This window comes from Bipolaris oryzae (genome assembly GCF_000523455.1).
Source record: "Bipolaris oryzae ATCC 44560 unplaced genomic scaffold scaffold_88, whole genome shotgun sequence".
In the NCBI taxonomy this organism is placed as follows: domain Eukaryota; kingdom Fungi; phylum Ascomycota; class Dothideomycetes; order Pleosporales; family Pleosporaceae; genus Bipolaris; species Bipolaris oryzae.
Window position 1 is genome coordinate 44,660 of NW_006911364.1, and position 24,406 is coordinate 69,065.

General features: G+C 51.3%; 12 protein-coding genes across 12 annotated transcripts; 7 read left to right on the plus strand and 5 right to left on the minus strand.

The window, feature by feature from the left end:
* Nucleotides 1–911: 911 nt before the first annotated feature.
* Nucleotides 912–2,548, minus strand: COCMIDRAFT_27313 (uncharacterized protein; the record flags this gene model as incomplete). Its single annotated transcript, XM_007690936.1, has 2 exons — nucleotides 912–2,318; nucleotides 2,375–2,548. 2 exons carry the CDS (start codon nucleotides 2,546–2,548, stop codon nucleotides 912–914), a joined length of 1,581 nt encoding a protein of 526 aa, XP_007689126.1.
* Nucleotides 2,549–3,243: 695 nt separating this feature from the next.
* COCMIDRAFT_6317 (uncharacterized protein) lies at nucleotides 3,244–3,880 on the minus strand (the record flags this gene model as incomplete). Its single annotated transcript, XM_007690926.1, has 3 exons — nucleotides 3,244–3,284; nucleotides 3,338–3,605; nucleotides 3,680–3,880. 3 exons carry the CDS (start codon nucleotides 3,878–3,880, stop codon nucleotides 3,244–3,246), a joined length of 510 nt encoding a protein of 169 aa, XP_007689116.1.
* Nucleotides 3,881–5,450: 1,570 nt separating this feature from the next.
* COCMIDRAFT_98391 (uncharacterized protein) lies at nucleotides 5,451–6,921 on the plus strand (the record flags this gene model as incomplete). The annotated part of the gene is made up of 3 exons (XM_007690961.1): nucleotides 5,451–5,866; nucleotides 5,923–6,748; nucleotides 6,796–6,921. The coding sequence occupies 3 exons, from the start codon at nucleotides 5,451–5,453 to the stop codon at nucleotides 6,919–6,921; spliced, it is 1,368 nt and encodes a 455-aa protein (XP_007689151.1).
* A 1,507-nt stretch (nucleotides 6,922–8,428) lies between these two features.
* Nucleotides 8,429–9,494, plus strand: COCMIDRAFT_27316 (lytic polysaccharide monooxygenase; the record flags this gene model as incomplete). The annotated part of the gene is made up of 5 exons (XM_007690937.1): nucleotides 8,429–8,529; nucleotides 8,582–8,669; nucleotides 8,720–8,903; nucleotides 8,959–9,129; nucleotides 9,196–9,494. The coding sequence occupies 5 exons, from the start codon at nucleotides 8,429–8,431 to the stop codon at nucleotides 9,492–9,494; spliced, it is 843 nt and encodes a 280-aa protein (XP_007689127.1).
* Nucleotides 9,495–9,955: 461 nt separating this feature from the next.
* On the minus strand, nucleotides 9,956–10,216 carry COCMIDRAFT_37801 (uncharacterized protein; the record flags this gene model as incomplete). The annotated part of the gene is made up of 2 exons (XM_007690946.1): nucleotides 9,956–10,145; nucleotides 10,203–10,216. The coding sequence occupies 2 exons, from the start codon at nucleotides 10,214–10,216 to the stop codon at nucleotides 9,956–9,958; spliced, it is 204 nt and encodes a 67-aa protein (XP_007689136.1).
* Nucleotides 10,217–10,564: 348 nt separating this feature from the next.
* On the plus strand, nucleotides 10,565–12,274 carry COCMIDRAFT_6321 (glycoside hydrolase family 47 protein; the record flags this gene model as incomplete). The annotated part of the gene is made up of 1 exon (XM_007690927.1): nucleotides 10,565–12,274. The coding sequence occupies one exon, from the start codon at nucleotides 10,565–10,567 to the stop codon at nucleotides 12,272–12,274; it is 1,710 nt and encodes a 569-aa protein (XP_007689117.1).
* Nucleotides 12,275–13,304: 1,030 nt separating this feature from the next.
* COCMIDRAFT_98430 (uncharacterized protein) lies at nucleotides 13,305–15,373 on the minus strand (the record flags this gene model as incomplete). The annotated part of the gene is made up of 3 exons (XM_007690962.1): nucleotides 13,305–13,951; nucleotides 14,004–15,121; nucleotides 15,174–15,373. 3 exons carry the CDS (start codon nucleotides 15,371–15,373, stop codon nucleotides 13,305–13,307), a joined length of 1,965 nt encoding a protein of 654 aa, XP_007689152.1.
* A 522-nt stretch (nucleotides 15,374–15,895) lies between these two features.
* On the plus strand, nucleotides 15,896–16,604 carry COCMIDRAFT_98422 (uncharacterized protein; the record flags this gene model as incomplete). The annotated part of the gene is made up of 2 exons (XM_007690963.1): nucleotides 15,896–16,414; nucleotides 16,473–16,604. The coding sequence occupies 2 exons, from the start codon at nucleotides 15,896–15,898 to the stop codon at nucleotides 16,602–16,604; spliced, it is 651 nt and encodes a 216-aa protein (XP_007689153.1).
* Nucleotides 16,605–17,648: 1,044 nt separating this feature from the next.
* On the minus strand, nucleotides 17,649–18,504 carry COCMIDRAFT_6324 (uncharacterized protein; the record flags this gene model as incomplete). Its single annotated transcript, XM_007690928.1, has 2 exons — nucleotides 17,649–17,983; nucleotides 18,090–18,504. 2 exons carry the CDS (start codon nucleotides 18,502–18,504, stop codon nucleotides 17,649–17,651), a joined length of 750 nt encoding a protein of 249 aa, XP_007689118.1.
* Nucleotides 18,505–19,055: 551 nt separating this feature from the next.
* Nucleotides 19,056–20,022, plus strand: COCMIDRAFT_98506 (uncharacterized protein; the record flags this gene model as incomplete). The annotated part of the gene is made up of 3 exons (XM_007690964.1): nucleotides 19,056–19,296; nucleotides 19,344–19,579; nucleotides 19,627–20,022. 3 exons carry the CDS (start codon nucleotides 19,056–19,058, stop codon nucleotides 20,020–20,022), a joined length of 873 nt encoding a protein of 290 aa, XP_007689154.1.
* Nucleotides 20,023–20,699: 677 nt separating this feature from the next.
* COCMIDRAFT_98432 (uncharacterized protein) lies at nucleotides 20,700–21,017 on the plus strand (the record flags this gene model as incomplete). The annotated part of the gene is made up of 1 exon (XM_007690965.1): nucleotides 20,700–21,017. One exon carries the CDS (start codon nucleotides 20,700–20,702, stop codon nucleotides 21,015–21,017), a length of 318 nt encoding a protein of 105 aa, XP_007689155.1.
* A 1,192-nt stretch (nucleotides 21,018–22,209) lies between these two features.
* On the plus strand, nucleotides 22,210–23,730 carry COCMIDRAFT_6326 (uncharacterized protein; the record flags this gene model as incomplete). Its single annotated transcript, XM_007690929.1, has 5 exons — nucleotides 22,210–22,410; nucleotides 22,481–22,585; nucleotides 22,642–22,872; nucleotides 22,926–23,068; nucleotides 23,121–23,730. 5 exons carry the CDS (start codon nucleotides 22,210–22,212, stop codon nucleotides 23,728–23,730), a joined length of 1,290 nt encoding a protein of 429 aa, XP_007689119.1.
* Nucleotides 23,731–24,406: the final 676 nt, after the last annotated feature.

Sequence of the window (24,406 nt, forward strand, 5' to 3'; positions counted from 1 at the left end):
CAGGCGACAATGCAGGGAGTGGGTTCTGGTAGGCCTTGGACAGGACGCTAGGACAATGGCTCCAGCGCCGTATGCGCAATGCTCGTTGGCCAATGTCGCGGGCGTTCTTGGAGTCGTAGCCAGGCAATCACGCAGCAAACGGAGTGGCGGACATGGGGGCTTGCAGTACAGCGAACGATGATGCGTTGTTGGTCGGAGTGGGCTGTTCACCGAGGCACAGCTTGGTCAAGCCGCATAGGGCACGTATGCGAGCGATTGCGTTGCGGCACAGTCAAAGCTTATATGGTAGCGATGTTGCAGTAGCTAATGCAGTGCCGTTGGTGAGCTCCGGAGGTGTCGACGACATACGGCGAAGCAGGAGCACGAGGACGAGGTAGCCGGTGGTGGGGGCCCTGCCAGGCACATGCATCTAAGCAACACCAGACCCGCGCCCTCACCAGCCCGTATCCGCCTATCACCAAGCACGCCCACTACCAAGGTCAGACCGCTATCCGCATGTAATGCTCTCCTCTTGTCACACCGTCGTGAGAATCTAGCGAGCCCAAGTGGGTGATCCCAGGTCTGCCGCTTGCGCCCGCCCAATGACATTCATAAGAGGCCGCATCGCTACGCGCCCGCGATATTGGCTGTGCAAGACTAGCGAACCTTCACCTCAGGAAAACACTTGACGAGGATGAGAAGCAGCCAGGGATGAGTCAATCTCTGTTCATGTCAATCATAACGGGCGTTATATTATACAAGCCTTGAGTCGAGAGGCTGGATACAAATACTTCTATACACATGTCCAAAGCAGCTTCTCATGCGCCGTCCAATGCTACCCAGTATTTTGCTGCGAGTGCGCTTCCCATGGCGCCTAGACTCGCTGTGTGTGCCGGCCCATTCATACAGTTCTCTGAGCCATCAACCTATGCTCAGCCCGACCCCTTCTTCTTCTCGTCTTCTTCCGCCTGCCGTCGTTCTTCGGGGCTAAGGTGCTTATGTTGCCCAGTCAGATTGTGCCATGCGTTCTTCAGGAACCCCTCGTTTTCATGTCCGGTTTGAGTAGTGTTGCCCGCCTCATCCTTCATCTTGCCAGGGTTGATGACCCGCTGGGCGTTCTTATCTCCCATCTCATCCGCAAGCATCTCGAGAATAGTTCGCTGGTTGACGCTGAGATACTTGGGCATGTTGACTTTGAATTCTACACGCAAGTCACCCTTGCCGCCACGTCGTCCAGATAGCACCTTCATGCCCATGCCAGGAAGAGTAATGCGGTCTCCCGTGCCGGAGCCAGTTGGCACCTTGACCTTGACTTCGCCATCCAGGGTAGGAACCTTGATTTCACCTCCCAACACAGCAGTAGTCAGGGGGATAGTCGCCGTGTGGAGAATGTCGGAGCCGTTCCGCTTGAACTTGGAGTCAGTAGCCACACGAATGAGGACGTAGAGATCTCCCTTTTGACCACGAATTTGGCCAGAAGACATGGCTTGTCCGGTAAGTGGCGCATCTCCCTCGCCGTTGACGCGCAGGCGCATGCCATCTTCGACCCCACCAGGAATGTCAAGGGTGATGGTCTTTCGTTCCTTGACTGCTCCATCGCCACCGCAAGTGCCGCACGACGAGCCTCGGGGGATTGCAAATCCAGAACCGCCACATGACGAGCAGGTTGCACTCATGTGGAAGCCGCCCATGCTTGTTACCCTCTGTCCAGTACCTCCACAGCTCTTACATTCTGCCCGTTTTGCTCCCTGCTTCAGCCCACTGCCATTACACGTCCCACACTCGACCAGTGGTGTGATGTGGATATCTTTCTTAACGCCCTTGGCTGCATCCAGGAATGAAATGTTTGTTTGCACTTCGATATTGTCGCCCACCAGAATCTCCTCCTCAAAAGGATTCCTCCGTCCACCTGCCCTTCCTCTTCGACCGCCCGTGAATGCTCCGAACAAGTCCTCAAAATTGATGTCTTGAAATGGACCCTGTGCGCCACCGCCAAAACCACCAAAACCGCCAAAGCCCCCGCCAAACGGATTGCCACCAGGTCCTCCAGGCCCAGCACCAGCACTGGCGCCAGGATTGAAGCCACCATTGGCATCGAAAGCGCCTGCACCGTACGTATCAAAAGCTTTCTTCTTCTCGGCGTCGGATAGGACTTCGTATGCGGATTGCGCGGCAGCGAACTTCTCTTTTGCGCCAGCGTCCTTGTTCGTATCAGGGTGGTATTTCTTAGCCAGTCCATAGTATGCTTTCTTGATGTCGGCTGGTGATGCATCTCTACTGACTCCAAGCGTCTTGTATGGGTCGGCCATAGCGAATGATGGAGGGGAAGCATGGAAGAACTGCGCAAAGGATTAGCATGTGTGTCTCGTCAAAGTTATGAGGGGAAGAGTCGTACTCGTATTGATTGTGTGCTATTCTGGGGCTGTCTTTGTGCTATTGAGGGTCTCCGCGATTGTGCTCTTGTTGCTTGCGTCGCTATGCATCGCCGCTGGCACTTGGTAAGAGACCTTGAACCAGCGATGCGTACGGGAGCCACTGCTTTGAGTGGCATTGGGCCTACGAAACTCATCTTGGAAGATGCCGGGAATTGATCAAATGAGGGTGGTGATGCCAATCTGCAATATCCTTTGCGACCCAGGCGGTAATGTCTTACCCGACAGTTGATAACTTTTTGCGGGCACGGGCCGGTGACGCACCGCCATTGGCCGCCCTCGGCAAAGAGCGCGTCGAATCTTCGAGAGTATGCCACGACGCGATGTCGGCCTGAGGCTACACTGGACAGCTGGGTAATAGAGAATAGCTTGAATTGTAATTAGGTGGTCGATGCGCTACTGCAAGCCTGCATCTCTGCGCAAAGAGGCCTTTCCTGCTGCCACTACCATCATGTACGCACTCAGGCTACACACGGAGAGCACACCACAGTCAGACCTCAGCGACCCGCTATATACCGGCACCATCCAGCGCAAAACCGAACCTTGACAAAATCCAAATGCTCGTTATCCGCAATGCTCGTATCTATACATGTCGGATTGCGCTGTATGCGTGCATGACTGTACCGTAATCATCCAGAGCCCCGGTACAGCCTGCAGTGCGTAGCACTTCTTTCCCTAGTCATAAGATGCCCGGTATCCCAAACGCCTATTGAATGCTCATATCCCATAATATGTGTATAAAGATCGGAGGCGACCGCGCGCCAAAGAGGGGGTATCGTCGAAAGAAAAAAGGCAAAAATGCAGTACTATGTGTGTGTGCGGAGTGGCCCAGTCATTTCCTGTAAGGGGCGAATCGTACTCTGAATTCTTTGTCTAGATGATCGATTAGCAAGGCTGTCGTGTGAGAGCTGCGCGGGCGGGCGTACCTTGGTGTTTTGACTTGTACAGCCAGTCGACAATCACGTCACTCTCGGTGACGGCCTGCGAGTTGAAGCTCTTCTTGACTGCCAGCCCCAACTGGTCCTTGTGTACGCGGCGCTTCGGCTTTGGCCGCGCCATGGTCGGGGACATTGTTCCGATGCCTTGGTTCAAAACGACGTGGCTGAGGGGGTTCTTGAAGCTCGACGGGCAGTCGAGGCGATAGGCTCTTCGGTAGCCGTGGAGCACAGACGAATCCTGGGCTGACCATTTGATCTGTCCGCGGCGGGCGCATGTTAGCAAATGCATAAGCTGCCAGGCGACGGGACGGCGAGAGAGGCGCGACGAACATTGCCTGAGGAGCTGAGGTCGACCGAAGTGTTTCCACTGTTGGTAGACGCATTGTCTACTTCCTTGAGACCGCTGCCATTCATGACGCTGGCCGCGCCGTTGCGACGGGCGCCGCGAGCGTTGGAGGTCTGGAGCGTGTGCAGTTTGTCCTTGAGCGACGGGAGGGCGTCATCGGGGTTGTGGGTGCGTTTTGGCGGCATTGTGCAGGGCCAATGGACGGCTGCAACGAGATACAGACACGCTGGGGGCTGGTGAGGAGCGTGCGAGGAGTCGTCGAGGAGTCGCGATGTCTGGTCATGCGCTGTCCTAGTACGGGCGGCCAGCGAGAGGAGAACAAAATGACGGCAAAGGGTCCAAGCGTGGTAAATGACGTTGGCGCGCCTCGGTCAGGGTCCGCCCTCGCATTTGCACTCGTCCCCTTGCCCTCCTCCTTCCCCTGCATTAGGCCTCGGCCAACCCAGATTCCATGTCAGTAGAGAGAGAATGGATGGGCGAGCATGTTGGCAGTGGATAGCTGCCGCTCGCCCTCTGCTTTTGCCTCGCCCAGCTTTGGCTCTTATGGAGAAGCCGCTGCATGGCTTCGTCGTCGCGTAAGTCGCGCGTCGCTCCTCGGCTTTCCCCTCACCATCCATCCCGGCCCCTCGCCTGACACCAATAGTGCACCCCGAAATGGAAGCACTGCCGATGTCGCTGACACGGTCTGCATGGCATTGGGCACCTTCGCCATGCCATTTGGAAAGCAAAAAAACATCCAGTCTGCTCGTACAGGGTATCGGCCAGCCATCTCGGCCCTTTGCCGCCCGCATGTCCTTCAAAAGTGGAGACGCGTAAGCTCGCGTCCAAGTGTTCCCCTGGCCCTCAGCATCTGCCCGTGGAGCCTCCTCGTACTACACAAATCGCCCGTGTGTCTGTTGTTTGGATGCGCATGTTGGCTCGGGAAAGACGACTGCCTTGCGTAGCGCGGGGGCGCAGAGATTGACGAAGAAGCTGATAAGCGAGTGCCACAACGACAAAAAGGAAGAGAGCAGATGCTAGTTGCAGTCGGAATCTTCTCGGGACCCAAGTAAGTACCCGCAGCCGGGGTTAGCGCAAGTCGGGGTTCAGTAGAGATGGGTGAGTACCGGAACGAGTGATGGTCGAGTGACAACCTGTCCAAGGTGATTGGACGTCAGTCGAACCAGCCGCATCATGGACAAGCTGGTTCAGCCAGCAAAAGACACTGTCCCGGCCACATGCGTGGACACTAAACATACTTTTGGCACCTTTTCTGAATACGATCAGGTATTGTTATCTTGTCTATGCATACGTAGTCTATCTCTTACCCAGTCACTTGAGTGAACAGTTGACATGAATGCCCTCTATCAGACTTACTTTCACTTCACTCACTTCAACCAACATGAACAATCACCGCTTCACCACCGCTTCTCTCACCTTTCATCTATATAAGTAGCCTCCACACAGCTTTCAGCAACCTCCGTCATCTCTTCAACACCATACTTCTCTGATATCTCATCCAGATGCCTTTGGTCTATTGAAAGCCTCTACCAGCATCATACACATCAGCTAGCCATTCAAGTCGCAAGAATTGACCATTGGCTCAAGGTAGTTCCCAAGGCCTCTCACCTCTTGAGCTGCATCGAGCTGATATTCGTGATAGTGTCTGCTTGGCTTCAAGACGTTCTCTCTGCAAGAGACCTCATCACTTCCTCGGTACTATCCGAACCCAACATGTCTATTCCCTTCAAGCATTCTTCGCGCCCCGTCAAAACCATGGGTAAACAGCTTGATCCTGCAGCCGATAAGTTCTCACCGACCGCTTCGCAGCGCAACAACGAGACCCTTCAGGAAAAGAATGCTTCCACCTATCTCGAGGCTCGTCTCCAGAACCTCGAAGAGAGGCACACAGGCTTACAGGAGGATGTCGTTGGTCTCAAAGAACTCTGCCACATCCTTTCCTCCACCGTCGACAAGCTGAACAAGCGTGACTTGCCTGTACACTCTGGTCCGCTCCGAACTGTCAGTGACATTGAAGCATCACTTCAAGACGCTAAACACTTCAGTATGGAGCTGGAAAGGCTTAAAGAAGAGGTTCATGGGTCGATGAATAACGGTTCCGACGGTACAGCCAAGAAGTCGATTCCTCCTCATTTGCGTAAGAGCAAGGTTGCGTCTAGCATTAGTGATAGGTGAGTTTTGTATACCCTAATATTCATCGAGCTGTCGAAAGCTGATCATCCCGCAGCCCAGAACAGATTCAAGCTACCATTGCACTTGTCGATTCACAAGCTAAGCAGCAGCTGATGCCGGCGCCGACCCCTCCTGCTTCCCCCAAGATTACTGCCCGAGGAGAATCAGAGTCTTGGAAGCCTCATTACATCACAACCTTGGCCCCGTTCGCAGGCAACATCCCATGTGCAGATGTCACATTTCATCCAAACTTCCTTGCAAACCATCTGGGTGGTATTCCCTGGTCACCAGGTCTACGGTTTGTTAAAGGCAAAGGCCCTTGCATACTCAGAAACCGGATATACTATCAGCTCGACCTGGAAAATGAGCCATATCTTCCCCAGGCGCCTGGCATGCACGGTGCCAAACTTACAGCATTCTTCAATAAGGCCCCCGAAGAAGAGTTTGGCGGCCTTTTCGACGCCGACTCCAACTCGTACGAGAGTGTGCCTATGTTCGTCCTTGTCAACAAGCGCTACGTATACTATGGCAATTACTCGCAGACCCGCTGGTCTGATAAGTTGGATCATGACACTATGGCGACTAAGGTTCCTGAGCATGTCAAGAACTTCTGGGCCGAAGAGCTCGCTTCGCCGACAAGGGAAGAATGGGTTACTGAGGAACTTAAGAAGCACTTCTTCCGCAGGCCCGAGTATAGCGGTCGTCTTTTTTCTACCCCAGACGACGCGACTACTATCAACTCTGTCGAAGATGCAAAGCTCACAGAGAAAATGGTTAGAGATGTGCGCAAGTATGTCGATGAGCTTCGCCAGTGGGATCGTGAAGCCAGTATGAAGACGGCCTTGATTAAGAAGCAGTCCATTCTCGATGCATTCAATGCGGTAAGTGATTTGACAGCACCGAGAGAGATGTTGCTAACTCTCTGCAGTCTGACATGGATGAGACGCCTGCACTTCGTCTCTGGTGGGAGTACCTCGAGTGCGTCGATTGGAGGAAGGATTTCTATGACCTCTTGGTAACTCTCCAGAAGCGCGAGGGGCAGAAGTACGCCTGACTGTCTGCCACAGTGCGTGCTAAGATTGTTTGAGGGGTGGACATCTGTCAAAAGGGGAATTGGCTCTAGTCCTTTGGTTGCAGGGGATCATTGATGAAACATGGCGTTAAGGTCGGATATTCACTTCTCACATATGAGTATGAAGCAGGAAGGATGATACTCATGTCTAAAACGGAGACGAGGTGAAAATATCTCCTTTCTTTTTGAGCAATGATTTGGGTATCTTTGACTTGGACATCCTTGGGTTGCCTAGCATCCTGAGTTCATCAAAATGCAGTAATGTCAAATCGGAGTGGTCAATCAATTCCCAACATAATCATCCCCCTTCCTTTCGGCATAGCCCTTTTGAGTAGCAATCTCAAATGCGGAAATATCACGTAGACTCATGCCTGGGTACCACCTTATTCAGTTCGGTGTCCTTTCTTCCTGTCCTGAAATTGCAGCAGCGCCGCCCCACCTAATTAACACTATACACATAGTCTGCACTGCCAAACAAGCCTAGTCTATTCGACCACAGTTCATTACAGAGCTTGGGAAATCCCGTGTTCGCGTCGGAATTTTGGTCAATGTGCCCGAGGTGCAACCCACACTTTTCTGCATCTTAATTTTGCCATGGACCCAGCACTCGGTTCAACATCTCATTTGTCGATTATCCATGCGCCGGTCGATTCACACCCCACGAAATTTTCTTCGACCAGGCATCACTGCAAAGCGCTATATGACAATATATGTCGTTGGGGCTGATGACGTAGCGCAGTGCCCAGACTCATTAGTAACTTTGAGGAGTGGGTATCATCGCCATCTTGAGACTGATATGATACGGCATTAACAGAGACTTTAAACGTTCATCTGAACTTTCAGTAATTATCCGCAGTCGAATCTCCGGTATTATGCAATACCTATTCAGAAAACCCTTTTCAGCTCTAATGTCTCGTCATCATTGTCATTGGGTCACTGACAGTACTACTAGCCGTGAAACATCGAAGCTTTGATCGTAATACTTCAAAGCGGTACAAGCATTCATAGTCCGGATCAGAAAGATTTTAGCGTAGAATGGCCCACGTGTCAAATCTATTACGCACCCGAGTAATGAGCCACCTCCTGCCGCTTTCCCCGCAACTTTGGACTTCCGGCTGTTAACACCCCTGCACTATTCATTTGTGTTACGACAAAAATCCCGTCTTATTCGCCATACTCGCCAAACCATAGAGTTTGACTCATATTAGTATCGGATGGGGTTTTAGTTAATGCTCCGACTACACTCGCTCTCTATAGGTCACGATCTCGCAAGGCTCTACATAATCAAAATATGGGACTTGACAGCCGGTTTGGATGTTGTTTCATCGCTGGAAACGTTACGATATACAGCCCGAGTACGCGTGACACTGATCGAATATGTGGAGACCCAGGAGAGACATAAATTGATCGCATTCTTGGCTCTCTTTCTCTCCACTAAAGTACGGTCTTGGGTTACACTAGATATCCACCTTAGCAATCTATATCCAACATGAAGGCTTCTGTGTTTCTCACAACAGCTGCACTATCCGTGACTGCACTTGCGCATGGAGGCATTGACAAGTATATTGTTGGTGATAAAGTATATCAAGGGTACGTCTCTTCCCACGTACCGAATACTTCGATGAGCGCTAAGAACATTCAGTTGGGAACCATACAACGACCCGGCCGGACAAAAGAGTATACAGAGACAGTATTCATCCTATGATCCTCTATTCATCAAGGACCTCACGGTAAGATTTCCGTACAACACGAGGCACTGATATTCTAACCCACTACCCAGACTGTGAACATACGATGCAACAACAAGGGACTCTTAGGCACTGGTGTGACAGGCACCATCGCCGCAGGCTCCAAACTGACAACCCACTGGAAGCAATGGACTCATAAGCCAGCCACATTTATGGTCTACATGGCCAAGTGCCCCGGTTCATGCGACAGCTGGGACGGCTCAGGCAAAGTCTGGTGTAAGAACGAACACCCAGTTACCAGACCGCCCACATCACTAACCTCAACCCCCAGTCAAGATCTTCGAGCAAGGTCTCATATCCGGGACCGAAAACGCCGGTGTCTGGGCCGGAGACGCCATTTTCGAAACCCTCAACGCAACCATCACCATCCCAAACGTCTTAGCCGGGGAGTACATGGTCAGACACGAACTCACTGCCTTACACCAGGCAAACAATCCTCAATGTAACTTTCCCATTCACCATCATCATACTCCAACGCCATCTAGCTAAAACTAACGCCCCTACGCAGTCTACCCAGAATGCGCCCAATTCACCGTCACAGGCTCCGGCACCGCATCGCCTCCCGCATCGTTTCTGGTGTCGTTCCCTGGCGCGTATACGGGAAAGGAACCTGGTATCGCGTTTAATATTGACTCGGAGGAGGCGAAGAAGGCAACAACGTATCCTTTGCCCGGACCGCAGCTGTGGAATGGTACTACTAGTGATGGTAACGCGACGATGCCTGGGTTGCCGGCAGCTTCGACGGCGGCGACAAAGCAGCACGGCGGTGGTGCTTCGGGGCGACTACGTCGGCATGGGAAGTGTTAAGGTATCCTAGGTTTGGGAGTTGTGTGAGTGGGTTGGGGTGTGTGGATGGTGGTTGTTATAGTCAGTGTGGGCGAGATTGAGCTTGAGTGATGGCTGTATATAGAATGTTGAATTTCAATGGACGAAAGACGGTCTGAATTCGAGTTTCAATCTAGCCCTCTCCATGTCTCATAGTATGCTTCTTCTGATTCAATCCCTAGATCTAAATAACAAAGCTTTTCCCTCTCCAAAGCCACTGCGTAAATATGCATTTCTTCTGACCCTTTGATGATTACTTCAATGATACTTTATCCCGCAAGTCAATTTACAAAACAATAAGAGGAGAGTCGTCGCTGAAAATCGTCAGACTTGGGCTGCTTTGTGCGTACAAGCAATAATATGGAAACATACTCACTGGTGCTGCCATCTGAATGAATGTATTTTTTTTCATGTGTGGATTGCGCAAAAAATGATTCAGACAGTTACGTGCTTCGTTTCTCCACAGCAGATATCTTTGGCAGAGCATCCTTCAATTGCTCCTTGTCTTTTTCAGTAGGGGTATAGCCGAGTTTTTCTTCAGCCACATCGGAAATGTAAAGGCCAACACCCGCATACGCCATGACTCCCACACCAATAATCATGCGTGTCTTGGGCGGTATGCTCTTGAACCACCTGAACCATAGTCAGTAACTCAAAACGTTTGCGACTACTCAGATGGGAATATCGTACTGCCAAACGGCCATGTTGGGCGTTATGAAGTTGCTAGTGTGGTGATGATCCAGGCTCGGTATGACGACGCACCACGCACCACCACGCACAACGACTCGCAATGCCAAGGCCAGGCCAAGTACCAGCAGCACGCGCCATCTCACACCACAACCTCGACAACTTTCATGGTCCAACTGGTCTCTCACAGTCCTGTTGTTTTCTCTAGCTTGACGCAATTGGCAGGCCATGGCATGTCCGCGTTGAACCACTAACGTCGACTGCCGCATCTCCGCACCCCGTCCCGGAGGACAGATGTGCGCGCTATTACCACCCGCTTCTTGAGGCCCCCGCCAGCACTATACGGCTTCGAATCCTCTTCAATCATGCCCGGCTTCCGCCGCTGGGGCAAATCCAAGTTTGAACGCAATCCCGAGTCGTCGTTCAAGCTCCTCGCCGCCATCATCGTCATCACCCTCTACCTACTCTTTAAGGAGTTTCAGAACCCAACCTTTCGCGGACAGGGTGCGACGCAGGCTGGCGCACAAATACAATATGCCGACTGGAACGGCACTGGAAAGGCGGATGAGACGCGGGCAAACAGCGTGCGCGATGCCATGAAATATACCTTCTGGAAGTACAAGGAGCGCGCTTGGGGTCATGACGATATCTTGCCGGTCTCAGGGCGCAGTGCTTCGTCTAGAAATGGCTGGGGCGCTTTCATCGTAGACTCGGCAAGTACACTAGCTCTCATGGGCTTGTGGGATGAGCTAGCACACTCGTTAGAGCACATGGTGGCTATCAACTTCACCCAAGCAGAGGACCTTGTCGACCCCTTCGAGACCACGATACGCTACTTGGGCGGGCTGCTGTCCATTGTGGATCTGTATGATGTTGGGCTTATTCCCGAGGATGTACTAACAGGAGAGGCGCGCGACCTCATACTCGAGCAGGCAGTTACTCTGGCAGGCAAGCTAGCGCCAGCATATGACACCCCTACAGGCTTGCCGTGGCCCCGTGTAGACTTTACGACAGAAGAAGGCGAGCCACATCCTTCTTTCATCCTACACGATGACCCCGCACAGCGTGAATTTGAGCACCCTGCAATTGGACCCGCACGAATCGGCTCTTCAATCCTGGAAAACCGCGTACTGACAAGGCTGACTGGCGATGATATCTACGTCTTGAATTCTACAAAAGCATGGGCACCTCTAGTGTGGTCCAATTGGAGGACGCCATGGCCAGGAATGGTAGATGCCCCTGTCGATATCATGACAGGAGAGCCCGTCCGCCGCCAAAGACACTGGGATGCCGGCCACGATTCCTACTACGAGTACCTGGTCAAAATGACAATCTTGGCGCCTCCCTCAGATCCTCATCTTCCAAAGTACAAAGAACGCTTTGTGAGGGCTGCCTACTCTCTCCGTAGACATCTTGCCTCCCGCTCTGCACCCGCACCCGGACACCTCATGCAACACCTGTTCCTCGGTCGCCAAGATGATGAGCAGTTCGAGAATCAACAAAGCCACCTCGCCTGCTTCACCCCCGGCACCATTCTCCTCGCCTCAAAATTTTACACTGAAAAACCCCTCCGCACTTTTGCTCTCGCACTCCTTGAGGGCTGCCACCACGCGTATACCTCGACCCCCACCAAAATCGGCCCAGAAATATGGTCCTGGACCCCAAAATTCAGCTACGATAACCCGCTCTTCGCTCCGGAAACGCCGCGTCAAAAGAAAGAAGCATCTACCACTGGCATCTGGTCGCGCGACACAGCGTACAAGGGTCGCCCCGAGTACGTCGAAAGTATCTTCTACGCTTGGCGTATCACTGGTGAGAAACGCTATCGTGATTGGGCCTGGGACGCGTTTTCCGCATTCGAAAAACATTGCAAGGCGCCATTTGGATATGCACAGCTAGCAGACGTTTACGATACCACTTCAAAAGATGAGACCAGATGGGTTGACATGCAAGAGAGCTTTTGGGCTGCGGAGACGCTCAAGTATCTTTGGCTTACGTTTTCGGACGTCGAAGTCGCGAGTCTGGATAGTTGGGTGTTTAGTACTGAGGGGCATCCTTTCCGGATGATTCGCTGAGTGTGAGGGTGGGGCGCAGTGCGAGGGGTCGTGATATCGAGGATTATGGTGGGGGAGCATTATGATTAGAAACTTGCCCAAAAAAAGCGTGTGGGAAAGGTTATTGTAGGTTTAAAAGGGGCGCAATGATACCCGGCATGTTTTGTAGCTTTAGTTGAAATGAAGAATATTAAGATGATTAGAGGCTTTATTCCTTGTCTGGACTTTTTGTTTTTTTGGACTGTTTGACTTGTTTTCCATCAAACGACTTTTCATTTCAGTGATTTTTTTCTTCACACTTGTGCCAGTGTCGTTTGTCTTTTCTCTCGCCAAGTCCTCTCGGTACAGCACTCAACTATCCCAATCCCCCCCCCCCACTTGTCAGCTCACCCGTTCTCACCCGACGCTATACCACCCATTACTTCACCATCATCAACGAGAAAAAAACACTTAATTCATCACACCCCACATTTCAAAACTCTCGCAAAAACAAAACAAAACATATGCTAGACGTAGCATAGCTTCAAATAAAAAGAAACATCTAACAAAACTTTCAAACGTGATTTTGGTATTCTCTGCATAAACAAGGCGGGTCAAGTAACAACCAACTATTGTTCAAAAAAAAGATGATGCTGGGTATATATAAATGAGTAAAAAAAATTCATGGAGAGATCGATAGAGATATCGATAGAGAGAGAGACGGAGAGAAAGAGGGCGAAGGAAAAGAGAACTAATGGTAGGTAGGTAAATTTGTTTCGGCATGGACAGGAAACAAAAACAGGAGGGACATGTCGTTATAAAAACCAGAAACACGCTGGGGAAGGGGGGAAGGGGGACGGGTTAACTTTCTAGCTAATCACACTTCATGTACCGCCGCCAACCCCCCCCTTTTTTCGTGAGGAAAAAAACAGAACGCGATTACGGGGACCGTTTTTTAATAGCGGAGGAGAGAGAGACTTGATTGGGAAAGGAAAACATGGAAATGAGGAGGGTTGACAAGATGGGAATGACGTGTAGGCCGTGATTGTAGTCTTGCGTAAGAGAAACCTTTTCAAACAGTACCGAGTAGGAATTTCCAGTGAAAATCATTACTCGTCACGTCGAACGAAGGGTTTACGTCACGGAGACTCGGCAGCTTCTCTGCACCATTTGTTATTCCGCCGTTAATTTTCGGGAGGGCGAGGTTATGCAGTAGCGATACTGTGCGGCCTGAGCCTGTCGAAAGCTCGAACGTTGTGCCGTTGGGACTTCCTCTGCCGGGTGCGTCGTGCAGCGCTAGACGCATAGTCGAGGTGATGCGGCGGAATCGCTCGAAGGCGTCTTCACGGTTGTTGGAGGTATCTCGGGGACGCGGCATGAGCGAGGAGAGCTGGTCACGGTAGTGATCGAATGTTCGGGCTAGTTGGAGCTCGCTGGGGTCCCAGCCAGGGATGGGGGATGCGTAGAGGGCGAGTTTGCTCAGGCTGGTAATGGTGTTTACGAGGTTGAGCCAGTCGATTAATGAGACGGATTCGAATTGGTTCGAGGAGAGTTTGGTGGTGTTGTCGAGGAATTGCTCGAGGGATCGTACGTACGTTACACGCAATGACAGCTGGAACCCTGAGGCCCAAGGCGTACAGTCTCGGTCTACCAGATCGACAGAAGCGGCGATTCGGTAAAGATGTATGCGGGCTGCAAGCTGTAGCCATTGCAGGGTTGCTGGTACACTGTTAGTGTTGGTTCAATCAGGTTGTATATGTTCAATACTCACCAAAGTCATTTGCCTGTAATTTAGAGGAAAGGCGAATGTTCTCCCACTTCTCATTCAAACGATTGACTTGTGTGCGGACAACCACTGCCTGCTCTGACTGACTGCGAAATGTCTCCTCCACATCCTCCATATACTGACAAACGTCCATCAATATAGGGAGAACTGTATCTGTCTTGTTTTCCCATGAAGAAGCCAACTCAGAAGCGTAATTTCGGACAGTTGTCGTGTGTGTCATGGATCGTGCCTTTAGAGGTTGCATCAACCCTATGTTGGACGATAGATAGTAACATCCCAGGTAAGCCCGTTTTGATTCTTTGTCTCTGGGATCATCCTTGTGTAGAGGACTCCTTGCGGCTCTTGATATATTGTCCAAGCCTAAGTCATGTGCTATGCCCAGGCACAGCTGAAGAAGCAAGGTGATTGAAACGGCCTGAGCGTCCATGTAGTGTTGGTGCCAAGCTATAAAAACCAACAGTCCCTGGAGCAAATCCAAACTCTTTTCGCCTTTCATGATTTTGACCATGACTACTTTTCGGAATTCTTGACTAAGTGTGTGCCGAAGCTGGGGCGAATCGTAGGATGCGGTTGTTAATACTGCAAACAACAACATTGGGCGATTATGGAACAGATCCTGGCAACGACAATCCCTGGGTACAATCACAAACGGAAAGTAGTCGACCATGCCACGGTAGGTATCAAGCAGCATTTGCATGTGTACCAAGCTGATGGACCTAATGAGGGGATCTAATCGGCCAAGACATGACAGAGTTTCGTTAAAAGATTCCCAAAATGGCAATGAGTTTTCGGTCTGAGATCCGGGGCTGGGGAGAAGTGCAGTGGTAGGCGCAGACGATAGAGGCACTGTTGGAGCAATTGCTTGTTTTGCCGTTTGGGCCTGCTGCGGCGGGTCTAGGACTGCCAGTTGGGAGGGAATAGTGACTACCGAGGGTAAACTGGTTTGAGCCAGAGAAGGCGCCATGGTCGCAACAATGGCAGACAGTTTGTCCAGCTTCTTGTCAAAGTCGCGCAGTTTGCTGGGAGTCTGGCCATCAGAGCGCGCCTTTGCAGGCCGCCTGCGAGCGACATGCTCTACGCACTCTACTCTAGCCTTCTGGCACCTGGGGCACGTGTCATTGGATGTGGAGTAACAACAGCGACGAGTCAACATACCTCTGGCAAATGCTCGGAGTATCCGAGGGCACACAGCGAACCTTGTGTTTTCGACATCTTTCGCAGGCAAAGGCGTTGCCTATCCTACCCTCCCGAACGTCCATGATGGGGGCGAGGCTGGCAGACTTGGGAGAGGGAGAGCCATCGGTCTCCGGTTGCGCCCTCGCGGAGGTCGCGCTCGTGTGGGGAAGTCCGATCATATGCCAAGTCCGGGGTCGAGGTTGCTGTGAGGAATAAAGGGCTCCAGGCGCGCGTATTGGATGGTGCCAGAAATCAACACTGCGCTGACAGGCCGGTTGGCGACACGGTAGGCCATTGCATCGAGACGCGAGAGCTTTGAAATGCGTGCAGCCGCGGGCTTGCCCATGTGGCAGTGCGAAATCGTCGAGATACCTCGGGTAGTATGGGCGTCGGCGCATCAATGGCCCGCGCTACCGGCGGCTACATACTCCCGACTCCAGCAAAGCCGCTCAAACGCCTCCCGACTGGTCCGAAGTTCCGTCCAATCCATGCCGGGGCGTGGTCAACATTGCGTCCTTATAACGTGAGCCATGTCTGGCGCCGACACAGATTTAAAGGTGACGACGCTGGCCGTCAGTCCCCTGGGTAGAAGCAGACGGCTCGTCCCCTAGACGCGACGCTACGCTACCACGATAGTAGTTTCTGCCCTCGACAGCCGGCTTTGATCATGACTAACCTACTACTAACCACACGACAACGACATGGCATCCCAAGCCCCACGCGGCCATGCGAGCGGCTTTGCAGGAACCATCGGATGGGGCAACAGACCGGCCCTTTTGCTGGTCGACGTCTGCAATGCTTACTGGAGTGAGGATAGCCCGCTCGACACCCGGTCAAACCCTGCCTCTGCGGCTGTGCCCGCATCCATCGCAAAACTCGTCCATGCCGCCCGCCAGGGAAAAGTACCATTGATATGGACCCGCGTTGAGTACATGGAGCCTGACATGGCCGACGCGGGGCTGTTCGCCTACAAGGTCCCGTTGCTGCATGTTTTCCAGCGGGGCAAGGAGACGGGCCTGGAGAGTTGGGTGCCGGGCCTGGAGCCTGCTGCAGGGGAAGTCGTCGTATCCAAACGCTACCCGTCCGCCTTCTTCGGAACCGATCTGTCTACCCGACTCCAAATCTCCTGCGTGGATACTCTGGTCATCTGCGGTGTCAGTACCAGTGGTTGCGTGCGTGCAACTACTCTGGACGCAATGTGCCTCGGATTTCGACCAATGGTGTGCACTAACATGGCAATGATTGGGTCTGTGGAGACGTCGCTAACAATGTTGCCAGGTTGTTGGCGAGGCCTGTGGTGATAGATCACCTGCTGTCCACGATGCAAATATCATGGACATGGGCGCCAAGATGGCAGACGTGGTTTCCGAGAAAGAGGCGATTGAGAAGCTCAAAGCTGGGTGGTTGTAAATGCATTCCACTGGGCTCGGCCCGTCCCTCGTCTTGTTGTTTCCCGCTCTCTCGTCTTGGACGGTTATTTTAGGTTGAGAGATTGGGCTTTTGGGCTGGTTTTTTTGTGTCGCATCATCTTCCACGGCGGGGCCAAGTCAGCATTTAGCATGTTTAGAGAAATAGAGCAAAATCTCAAAGGTACAAAGACGAAGCGCAGCCCAACCAGCTCATCAGACGCAGTGGCCTGACGTGGAGGAAGGAGCCAGGCATGCCCGATGACCTGCACTTTCCTGATCCTCGCTGCCTGCCTGCTTCGCATGGGCAGCTACGTGTACTCACTCTACCCGCCAGATTGGATCATACGTAACTTCAACTGACTCACGCCACCCTATACTGTGCCGACAAACCCCGTTACCAACGTCCGCAAATACCTGGCGACGGATTGTCGTTTCCAGTCCACTACCACATGTTTGCCTTGATCTCCTCGGTATGAGCAAGCGTGCCCTGCCAGTCCCGGCACCACACTACACTCCTTATCCTGGCGCTGAGCCGATACCCGACTGTGTATGGGAGTGCTGCAGATGCCGCAGGAGATGGTATACAAAAGAGATGGGCCATATATGTATCGGATGCAGCCATACATACTCAGTCGACTGTTGTCATCTTGCTCAGTAGTCATGTCAGCCTTGTGGTAGTAGTCAAGGGCCGCAAAGATTATGTAAGACCACTATGTACTACCTATCATCAGCGGTGCTTGACCGCGAGAGCTTTCTCCACATGAACTCGGCTAACAACAAGGCAGACCCCAACAATGACTTACACTACTCCACTCTCAAATATTGGTCCGAGTTTCCTTTCCTTCTACTGAAAGCCTTCTGACCATGCTCATTTCTAGACTCCTTTGCCATATCCACTCTTTGTGCAACGTCATCTGCATGCCCCTTGCAGGTTCCGGCCATGATCTTCCCGTCAGTCATGGCAGATACTCGATCTTTTCTGACATCATTTGCCTATCATTTACTTGGCTTGGCCCTATCAAGTCTGATAGATCATGTGCAGGCTTCAAGCTCGCGTACCTAGCGTCCACGGCATCTGCACCTCACCCCGACTACCCTGTCGAGAAGACTTTGTCGGTCTCCACATAGCGAAAATTGGTGCAGGAGTCAGCTCATGGGCGCTCTTCCTCCATTCGTCGCTCGCATTTGGTTTTTCGGTGTCGAAGGCAATTTTCAGCAACGACTGAAAACCAAACTTTTCGTATAGCGGCTTACCCATGGCCGACGCTTCCATCCAACATTCCACATCGAGCTCGTCGGCACGCACGACTCCCACATCCATAAGCAGGCAACCGATACCCCGGAGTCGATGAGCAGGATCCACTGCCATCCAGTTGAGTGCTATTCGTCAATGTCAGCGAGTGGAAGAAAACAACTCCAACTGGTTTCCAATACTATCGATCCCTAGAATAGCGCGTTTGGAGAAAGAAACTTATGCTCCACTCACCACAATGGGGCCGTGCCATCCAGCTCGCGCGGGGCTTGTACACCTGATTCAGTATCGATTCGCAGAAACGCCGCTGTTCACCTTCGGGCCACCACGGTGCCTTCAAATCTGGTCCTCCTGCTGCGTAAGGATTTGTTGTTGAAATGACCCATTGTGCGCAGCCCACAGCTTTGTTTGTGACGGTGTCGAATGCGTAGAACCAATGGATTGACCGATCGGCCTGGTGTTGTTCCCAGAGGCGTTGTTTCGATTCGTTGATAGCAGCCTCGCGATGAGCAGTCGTATAGCCAAGAACAGGAAATACAAGTTGAATAAAAGGTTCGTATGGTGTGTGATTTGCAGCCCAAATAACTTCCAAGATGCTATCCAACTCTTGCTTTGTTTTGGCCTCGCGGACAAAGTATCTTTGCCCCATGGTTGCACTTGAGTGATCAGATGAGGCTGTGGCGATATCGGACAGGTAAAGTAGTCGTCGAATACGCTACCTTGCCGCCATGGCGCATGGACAGCGGAACCGGAGATATAGCATATTCCAAGTATTGGACATCGTAGATTGCCGTGTTAGGGTGAAGACGCCCAACAAGGAAGGTACCGTTGACACTATTAGCGCCTTGGCGGTCCGGGCAAGTCACACCCTTTACACTAGCACACTTTGCCCGATAACCCCTCGCTTGGTATCACTATCATGGCCTGAAGATGCTTGCGACCTTCCTCGATCGTACAGCGCCGGAAGACCGCCTGCTCGGCGATGTAACCGTCCACAGAGGCAGATGGCGTTGCAATTCATCCACAACCCGACTGTCGGAGCGCAACAGCTAAAGGGCTGTTTTCGCCCGACAGTAGTCGTGACGTACGCCTGTACTACTGGTAACCTGGACACGTACTGCATGGTCGGCAGGATTTCTGTCTTATGAGGCCGCGTATGTAGATTTGGCGCTCCATGTCCATCATATGAACCACCCCAAGATGGAAGGATCTCCAGCATACCAGCCACTATGTCGCGACGAAGAAGGTAATGGCTTGCCGGAACTAGAAGCAAAAGAAAGCATTTCATGGGACTCCAACAGTACCGAGATCATTCCGACCAATACGCGCAGCTTTGTTGCATACTTGTCGCTTTTGCTACTCTCACTTTCAGCAAACATCTTGTTGGTTATGGACAATGCCAGACTGCGCATCTTACACTCTCCTGCAAAGAGCGAGTATAGTAGGTACTGGCTATGAAATATTCGATGCGTGCTCACGGTCCTAAAGGCGGACTGACCTTCGATACCAACGTGCCCTATCACGCCATGACCAGATACTGGCACCCTAATGCAAGCGACAGCGACATGGAGGCAGCATGGGATGCCATCGATACAAACGCCATGGCAGTAGCACTAGACGACAAATCTGTAGAGCGTCTGGGCCTCCCACCCTCCACCCCATTTCCATGGGATACTGAACGTAGTGTATACTATGTCAGGGGTATACACGACCTACATTGCCTAGTGAGTTTAGCATCCCTCTGCGAATACTCAAAAGCCGACTTTACCAGAAACTTGTTCGTAAAGCTATAGTCTTGAAGCATAAGGGAAGCGAGCAATCCTTCAATCTGCTACACATCTACCACTGCTTAGATATGCTACGACAAGACATCATGTGCACAGCTGACGATACGCCAATGCCAGCACCATTGTCCCATGAAGCTGGCCATGGTCAGGACCGAAAGTGCCGCGACTGGAACAAATTAATCGCGTGGGCAAGGCGTCCTGATCAGCATGCCTGTTACGAGTTTGACGACTACCGCGAGGCTACTAATACGCTTGAGAACTTTGCGTTTTGCCCACCTTCATCTCCGTATCAGGACATTCAGCGGGCTTACTTCGAATACCATGGACACAAGGACCCATACGAGCACAACGAGAATGCAGAAGACGTAATCGTATTCTGAGTTCGCGGGTGGCCCACTCAGGGAGACGCGAATCGCTTGTGGCTTTTATTGTCGGTTGTTTAATTCATACTAAAAGTTAGGTTTTTCCACACTACGAACGAAAACACTCGCCTTTCAGCTCTCTACAAGTTCCGATGAGCATGCGACACGATATCGATGTAGGCTACACAACATAGTGGTTGCTAGCCAGTAGCATCTTTGAACCATGGATCGGAAGATATGTATTGTCAAGTCGCTTGACCACGAAAAGAACGAGGCAGACACCCTTATCAGTATCGTCATTTCCTGTTATCACAAATCGACCGAGGTGTGGGCCTGTCCTATTACTGTGATCGATGTTCGGAGGATTTGGGGGCGAGCGCAGTGCAACTGTGATCCCGAGGCTGACGGTTTTCAAGAGCGGCTGAGGACAATGCACGTCTAATATGTTGGGAAGACCACGATTACATACGAAAAGCGACCGTCCCGACATGCTGAGCTGAGGTAAGTAATGGCTAATACATATGTCTTAACGCACAGAACATCAATATGTACTCTTTCACACATTGCGACCTCATTCTACATTCTTCTGTCGTGTGAGTAAAGCAATATTCCGTAAACCCGTGCCATACTGACATACTGACCTTTGGATAGAACGTGAAAATTCGAGGAAGCAAGCGCAATTCAAGCCACCAACCATGCACGTCACTATCACTCTAATTTCGCTCCTTGCATCTGTGGCGAGCATTTTTGCAGCTCCTATACCTACGCAACAGGTAGCTCGAACTGTGCCTGATATCAGCGAAGTGGCCCGAAACCCGGCACCTATCGATAACAGAATTCACTGGGAAGACGGCAAACCTTCGCTTGGTGACACTGGGAACGTCTCGTGGGAGGATTTTAGAAAACTCAAAGAGCTTATACACCATTTATCGGCAGAAGGAGAAACCTCGAATACCGGCGCGATTGGGGAAGTCGAGACTTTTGTTAAAGACCATGTCAAGTTTCATTCATGATACTTGATTCACATGGGAAACATTACTGACCGAAGTTCAAGGTATATGATTTTATTTTTCATGGTATGGTAAATATGCTAATTGCATACAGTATTTTCCACACGCTGCAAGTCAAGTAGCTTACATCCAGTACATACGCCGGAAGTGTAGTATGCTGTACAATATGCTCTTTAGTCACCGAGTCAAGAGAAGAGAAACAGTTTCATCTAAGAGCTACGTTGTTCACCTTGTTCCATCATGCATCACTTCTCTATTTGATAAGCAGAGCGTATCTACCTTGACAGTGTTCCATGACATTCTCCATGTAGGAGTTTGTGAGCAGCCATTTAGTATGGAGCGCCACCGCTGCAGCGGCGACCGGATCTCGACCCAGCATATCAATGGATCACCGCAGCAGATGTGCGCTGGCACATATGTCACAATGTCAGCGCCTGGCCGTCTTACTCAACTTCCCGGTAACAGCTGCCGTAACACAATGCCGAGGATGGTGTGCTACAGGGTTACATAACGATCAACAAGCTTAAAAGCAGGTCACCTAGCCTGTCAAAGCTGGCAAGCCCAATAACACGATAAGGCTGCCCGTACTAGCGACTGGGGTATGATCTGATCTACTAACCCAATCTGACACACCTATTCATCTGACCAGGTGACACAAACCAACATACAAATGGGCAATTTGGGCGGCGATCGACACAGTTCTGCATTCGTGCATGTCACTCTGTCGCCTTGTAACGCCTGTGAAACGCGATACAGCTGCGTCTCTACATCTAGGATGTGTACACGCTTGTTTCCCTTCTGTCAATCTTCTGTCTTTCTTGTTTCGCCACTACAGATGTCTTGTATTGTGAACAGACAGCGGATAACTACTTTGTGCGATATGATGGCTGTCGGTTTTCCAATCGCGCGTTGTCGCCCATTTGGCGGCTCGCAGCCTTACTTTGTTTGCGCGCCTGTGTCGCTCCAGGATGAATGGATGGACGCATTAAGGCGTTTGGTAGCCACATCCACTTGTTGTTCGCATGTGTTGGCTGTTACTGGTTCACTGATGTCTCATCTGTCTCAACTGAGACTGCCACAAGTGCGAGTCACAGTTGAGTAGTCGTTCGTCATCGCCACCGCTTATTCCCTGATATTGCAAGCTTCCGGTGTCTCATACTTTTGACGAGGACGGGGAGAGCGCAAGAGCGCAAGAATGGCAGTGCTGCCTTTTATTTCTTCCCGTCACCCCATCCCGCGGCGGCCGGGAAGCGGCGCGGATGTCGGACCGTTCGTCAATGTCGTTACCTGGACCTTGCTGATTACTTCCGCACTTGCAGTCCTAACTAGGCTGATTACGAAACGTGCCCTCCGGAGGAGGATAGATATTGACGATGCTTTTGTCATGCTGGCTCTGGTACGTTGTCGTTGATGCATTGCCTCGCTTGTTGACCTTGCTCATATTACTGATGATTTATGTGAACTAGGCCTCAAGCATAGCATCAGGTGGGGCCGTCAGCCTTCAGACGCATAATGGCCTTGGGAGGGACATATTGCTACTCACCCAAAGTCAGCTGGCGGCATATCGAAAAGTAAGGCATACCATCAAGTTGAATGTTGGACCAATGATGTGATAACAGTGATTTAGGCCGAATATGCAAACAACCTTCTCTATATCTCGACTTTGGGGTTTGCGAAGTTGTCTATCATCTCGCTGCTCATGATTCTCACGGCCTCAAAAACCCACCGCAACCTCGGTCTATCACTAGCTGGCTTCATTGCACTGTGGACGATATTCTCAATGTGTCTTGCAGCTTTCCAGTGCGGAGCCACTGAGCCATGGCGCTTCTTAGGGAACGAAGAGATGTGTTTCAATGTTGTGAGTTTGAGGCTCGCCATCATAGCATCTCTTTGTTTCTGACAAGTCAATAGGTTTCTTTTTGGCGTTCCGTGGGTGCTGTCAATATCCTCACTGACCTGGCACTTATTGCTTTTCCAGTGCATGTTGTCATGACACTGCAAATGAGCATGAGTAAGAAGATAACTATCCTCACCTTTTTTGGTGCACGGTCACTGTATGTTTGATGAATTTTATTCTATGGTAAATTTTTAGCTCACACATCTTAGAGACATCGTTGCGACTGCCGTCCAGATGATCTACCTCGATGGTTTCACATCGCCCAATCCCACCAAGGCACTCTGGAAATGGACACTCCTCGCTCAGATCATTGAGTGCATCACGATCATTACATCTTGCGTACCCTACATACGACCCCTATTAGAATCGGTTCCATCAGGATTATATGCGAGTGACGATCTACGCCGACGAGGTACATCATCTGAGCATGGCATCTCCCGCAGTAAAAACAGTTCCTATCAGCTATCTAGTATCGTCTCCAGAGTCGGCACCGGGATCACAAGGTCAAGTAGAAAAAGTCTCCATACTGAAAATACTCGAATCAAACGCTTCTTGCCGATACTCTCACAAGAAAAAACTACGCATACAAACTCTGCTTCAGGGATACCTGGAGGTCCAAGGCGCTTGGATGGCGCAACGGATGTAGAAATCTCAGCCGTACATCATAGACATACGGATGACAAGAGGTGGGAGACTGCGAGCACGGGAAGCCACTCTAAGATCTTGAAGACGACGGTTGTTAGCGCCGAGTGGGAAGAAGCAGAATTCAAGGGGCACGATGCGTCGAGTGATGAGATTGAAGTTATTCGTGGAGGCTAGCGTGGAGTATTAGGTATGGCATTTTTTCTTTCACAAATCTATAGATATTACGTGAGGAAACTTCAAAGTACAACATTTCAAGAAAGATGCAACGTATTTCCATAATATCATCTGAAATTAGAGACTCACAATCTCTACCACCAAAGTCAGATAATTCACAGCCACCCAAAACCCATATATGCAAGCGTCATACCCACAATCTCACCTTCCAATCGGTTGAATCGCTTCACCCATTCCACCACATGCTCCCTGTGAACCCACCACTCCTATTCCGACGCCACCACTCAATCAAATCCCCGGCGGTTCCCGTGCAACACGACCTGTCTCTCTCAACTCCCCTCGTCTATCGATCGTAACACCACTAACCTAACCCACTTCGACACAACCCCAACGCCCCAAGTCCCATACATTATCTCAACACCGCCCACCCATCTCCCTCACCCACACTTGCTCAAGTCAACAAGATCCTCCCCCGTACCACACACTTCCTCCCTCCCTCGCATATAATAAAAACAAACCCCACAAGCCGAGCAAGCCGAGTCCGCACACCTTACTGCGCAGTCGATGCAACGGCCGTGGCACACACGGCAGTACGCTGTCTGTTCTACAGCCGCGTACGGCGGCACAAACCGGGCGACTTCGTTTCACGCAGGTTCCCGTGTTGTGAAAGTGGTGG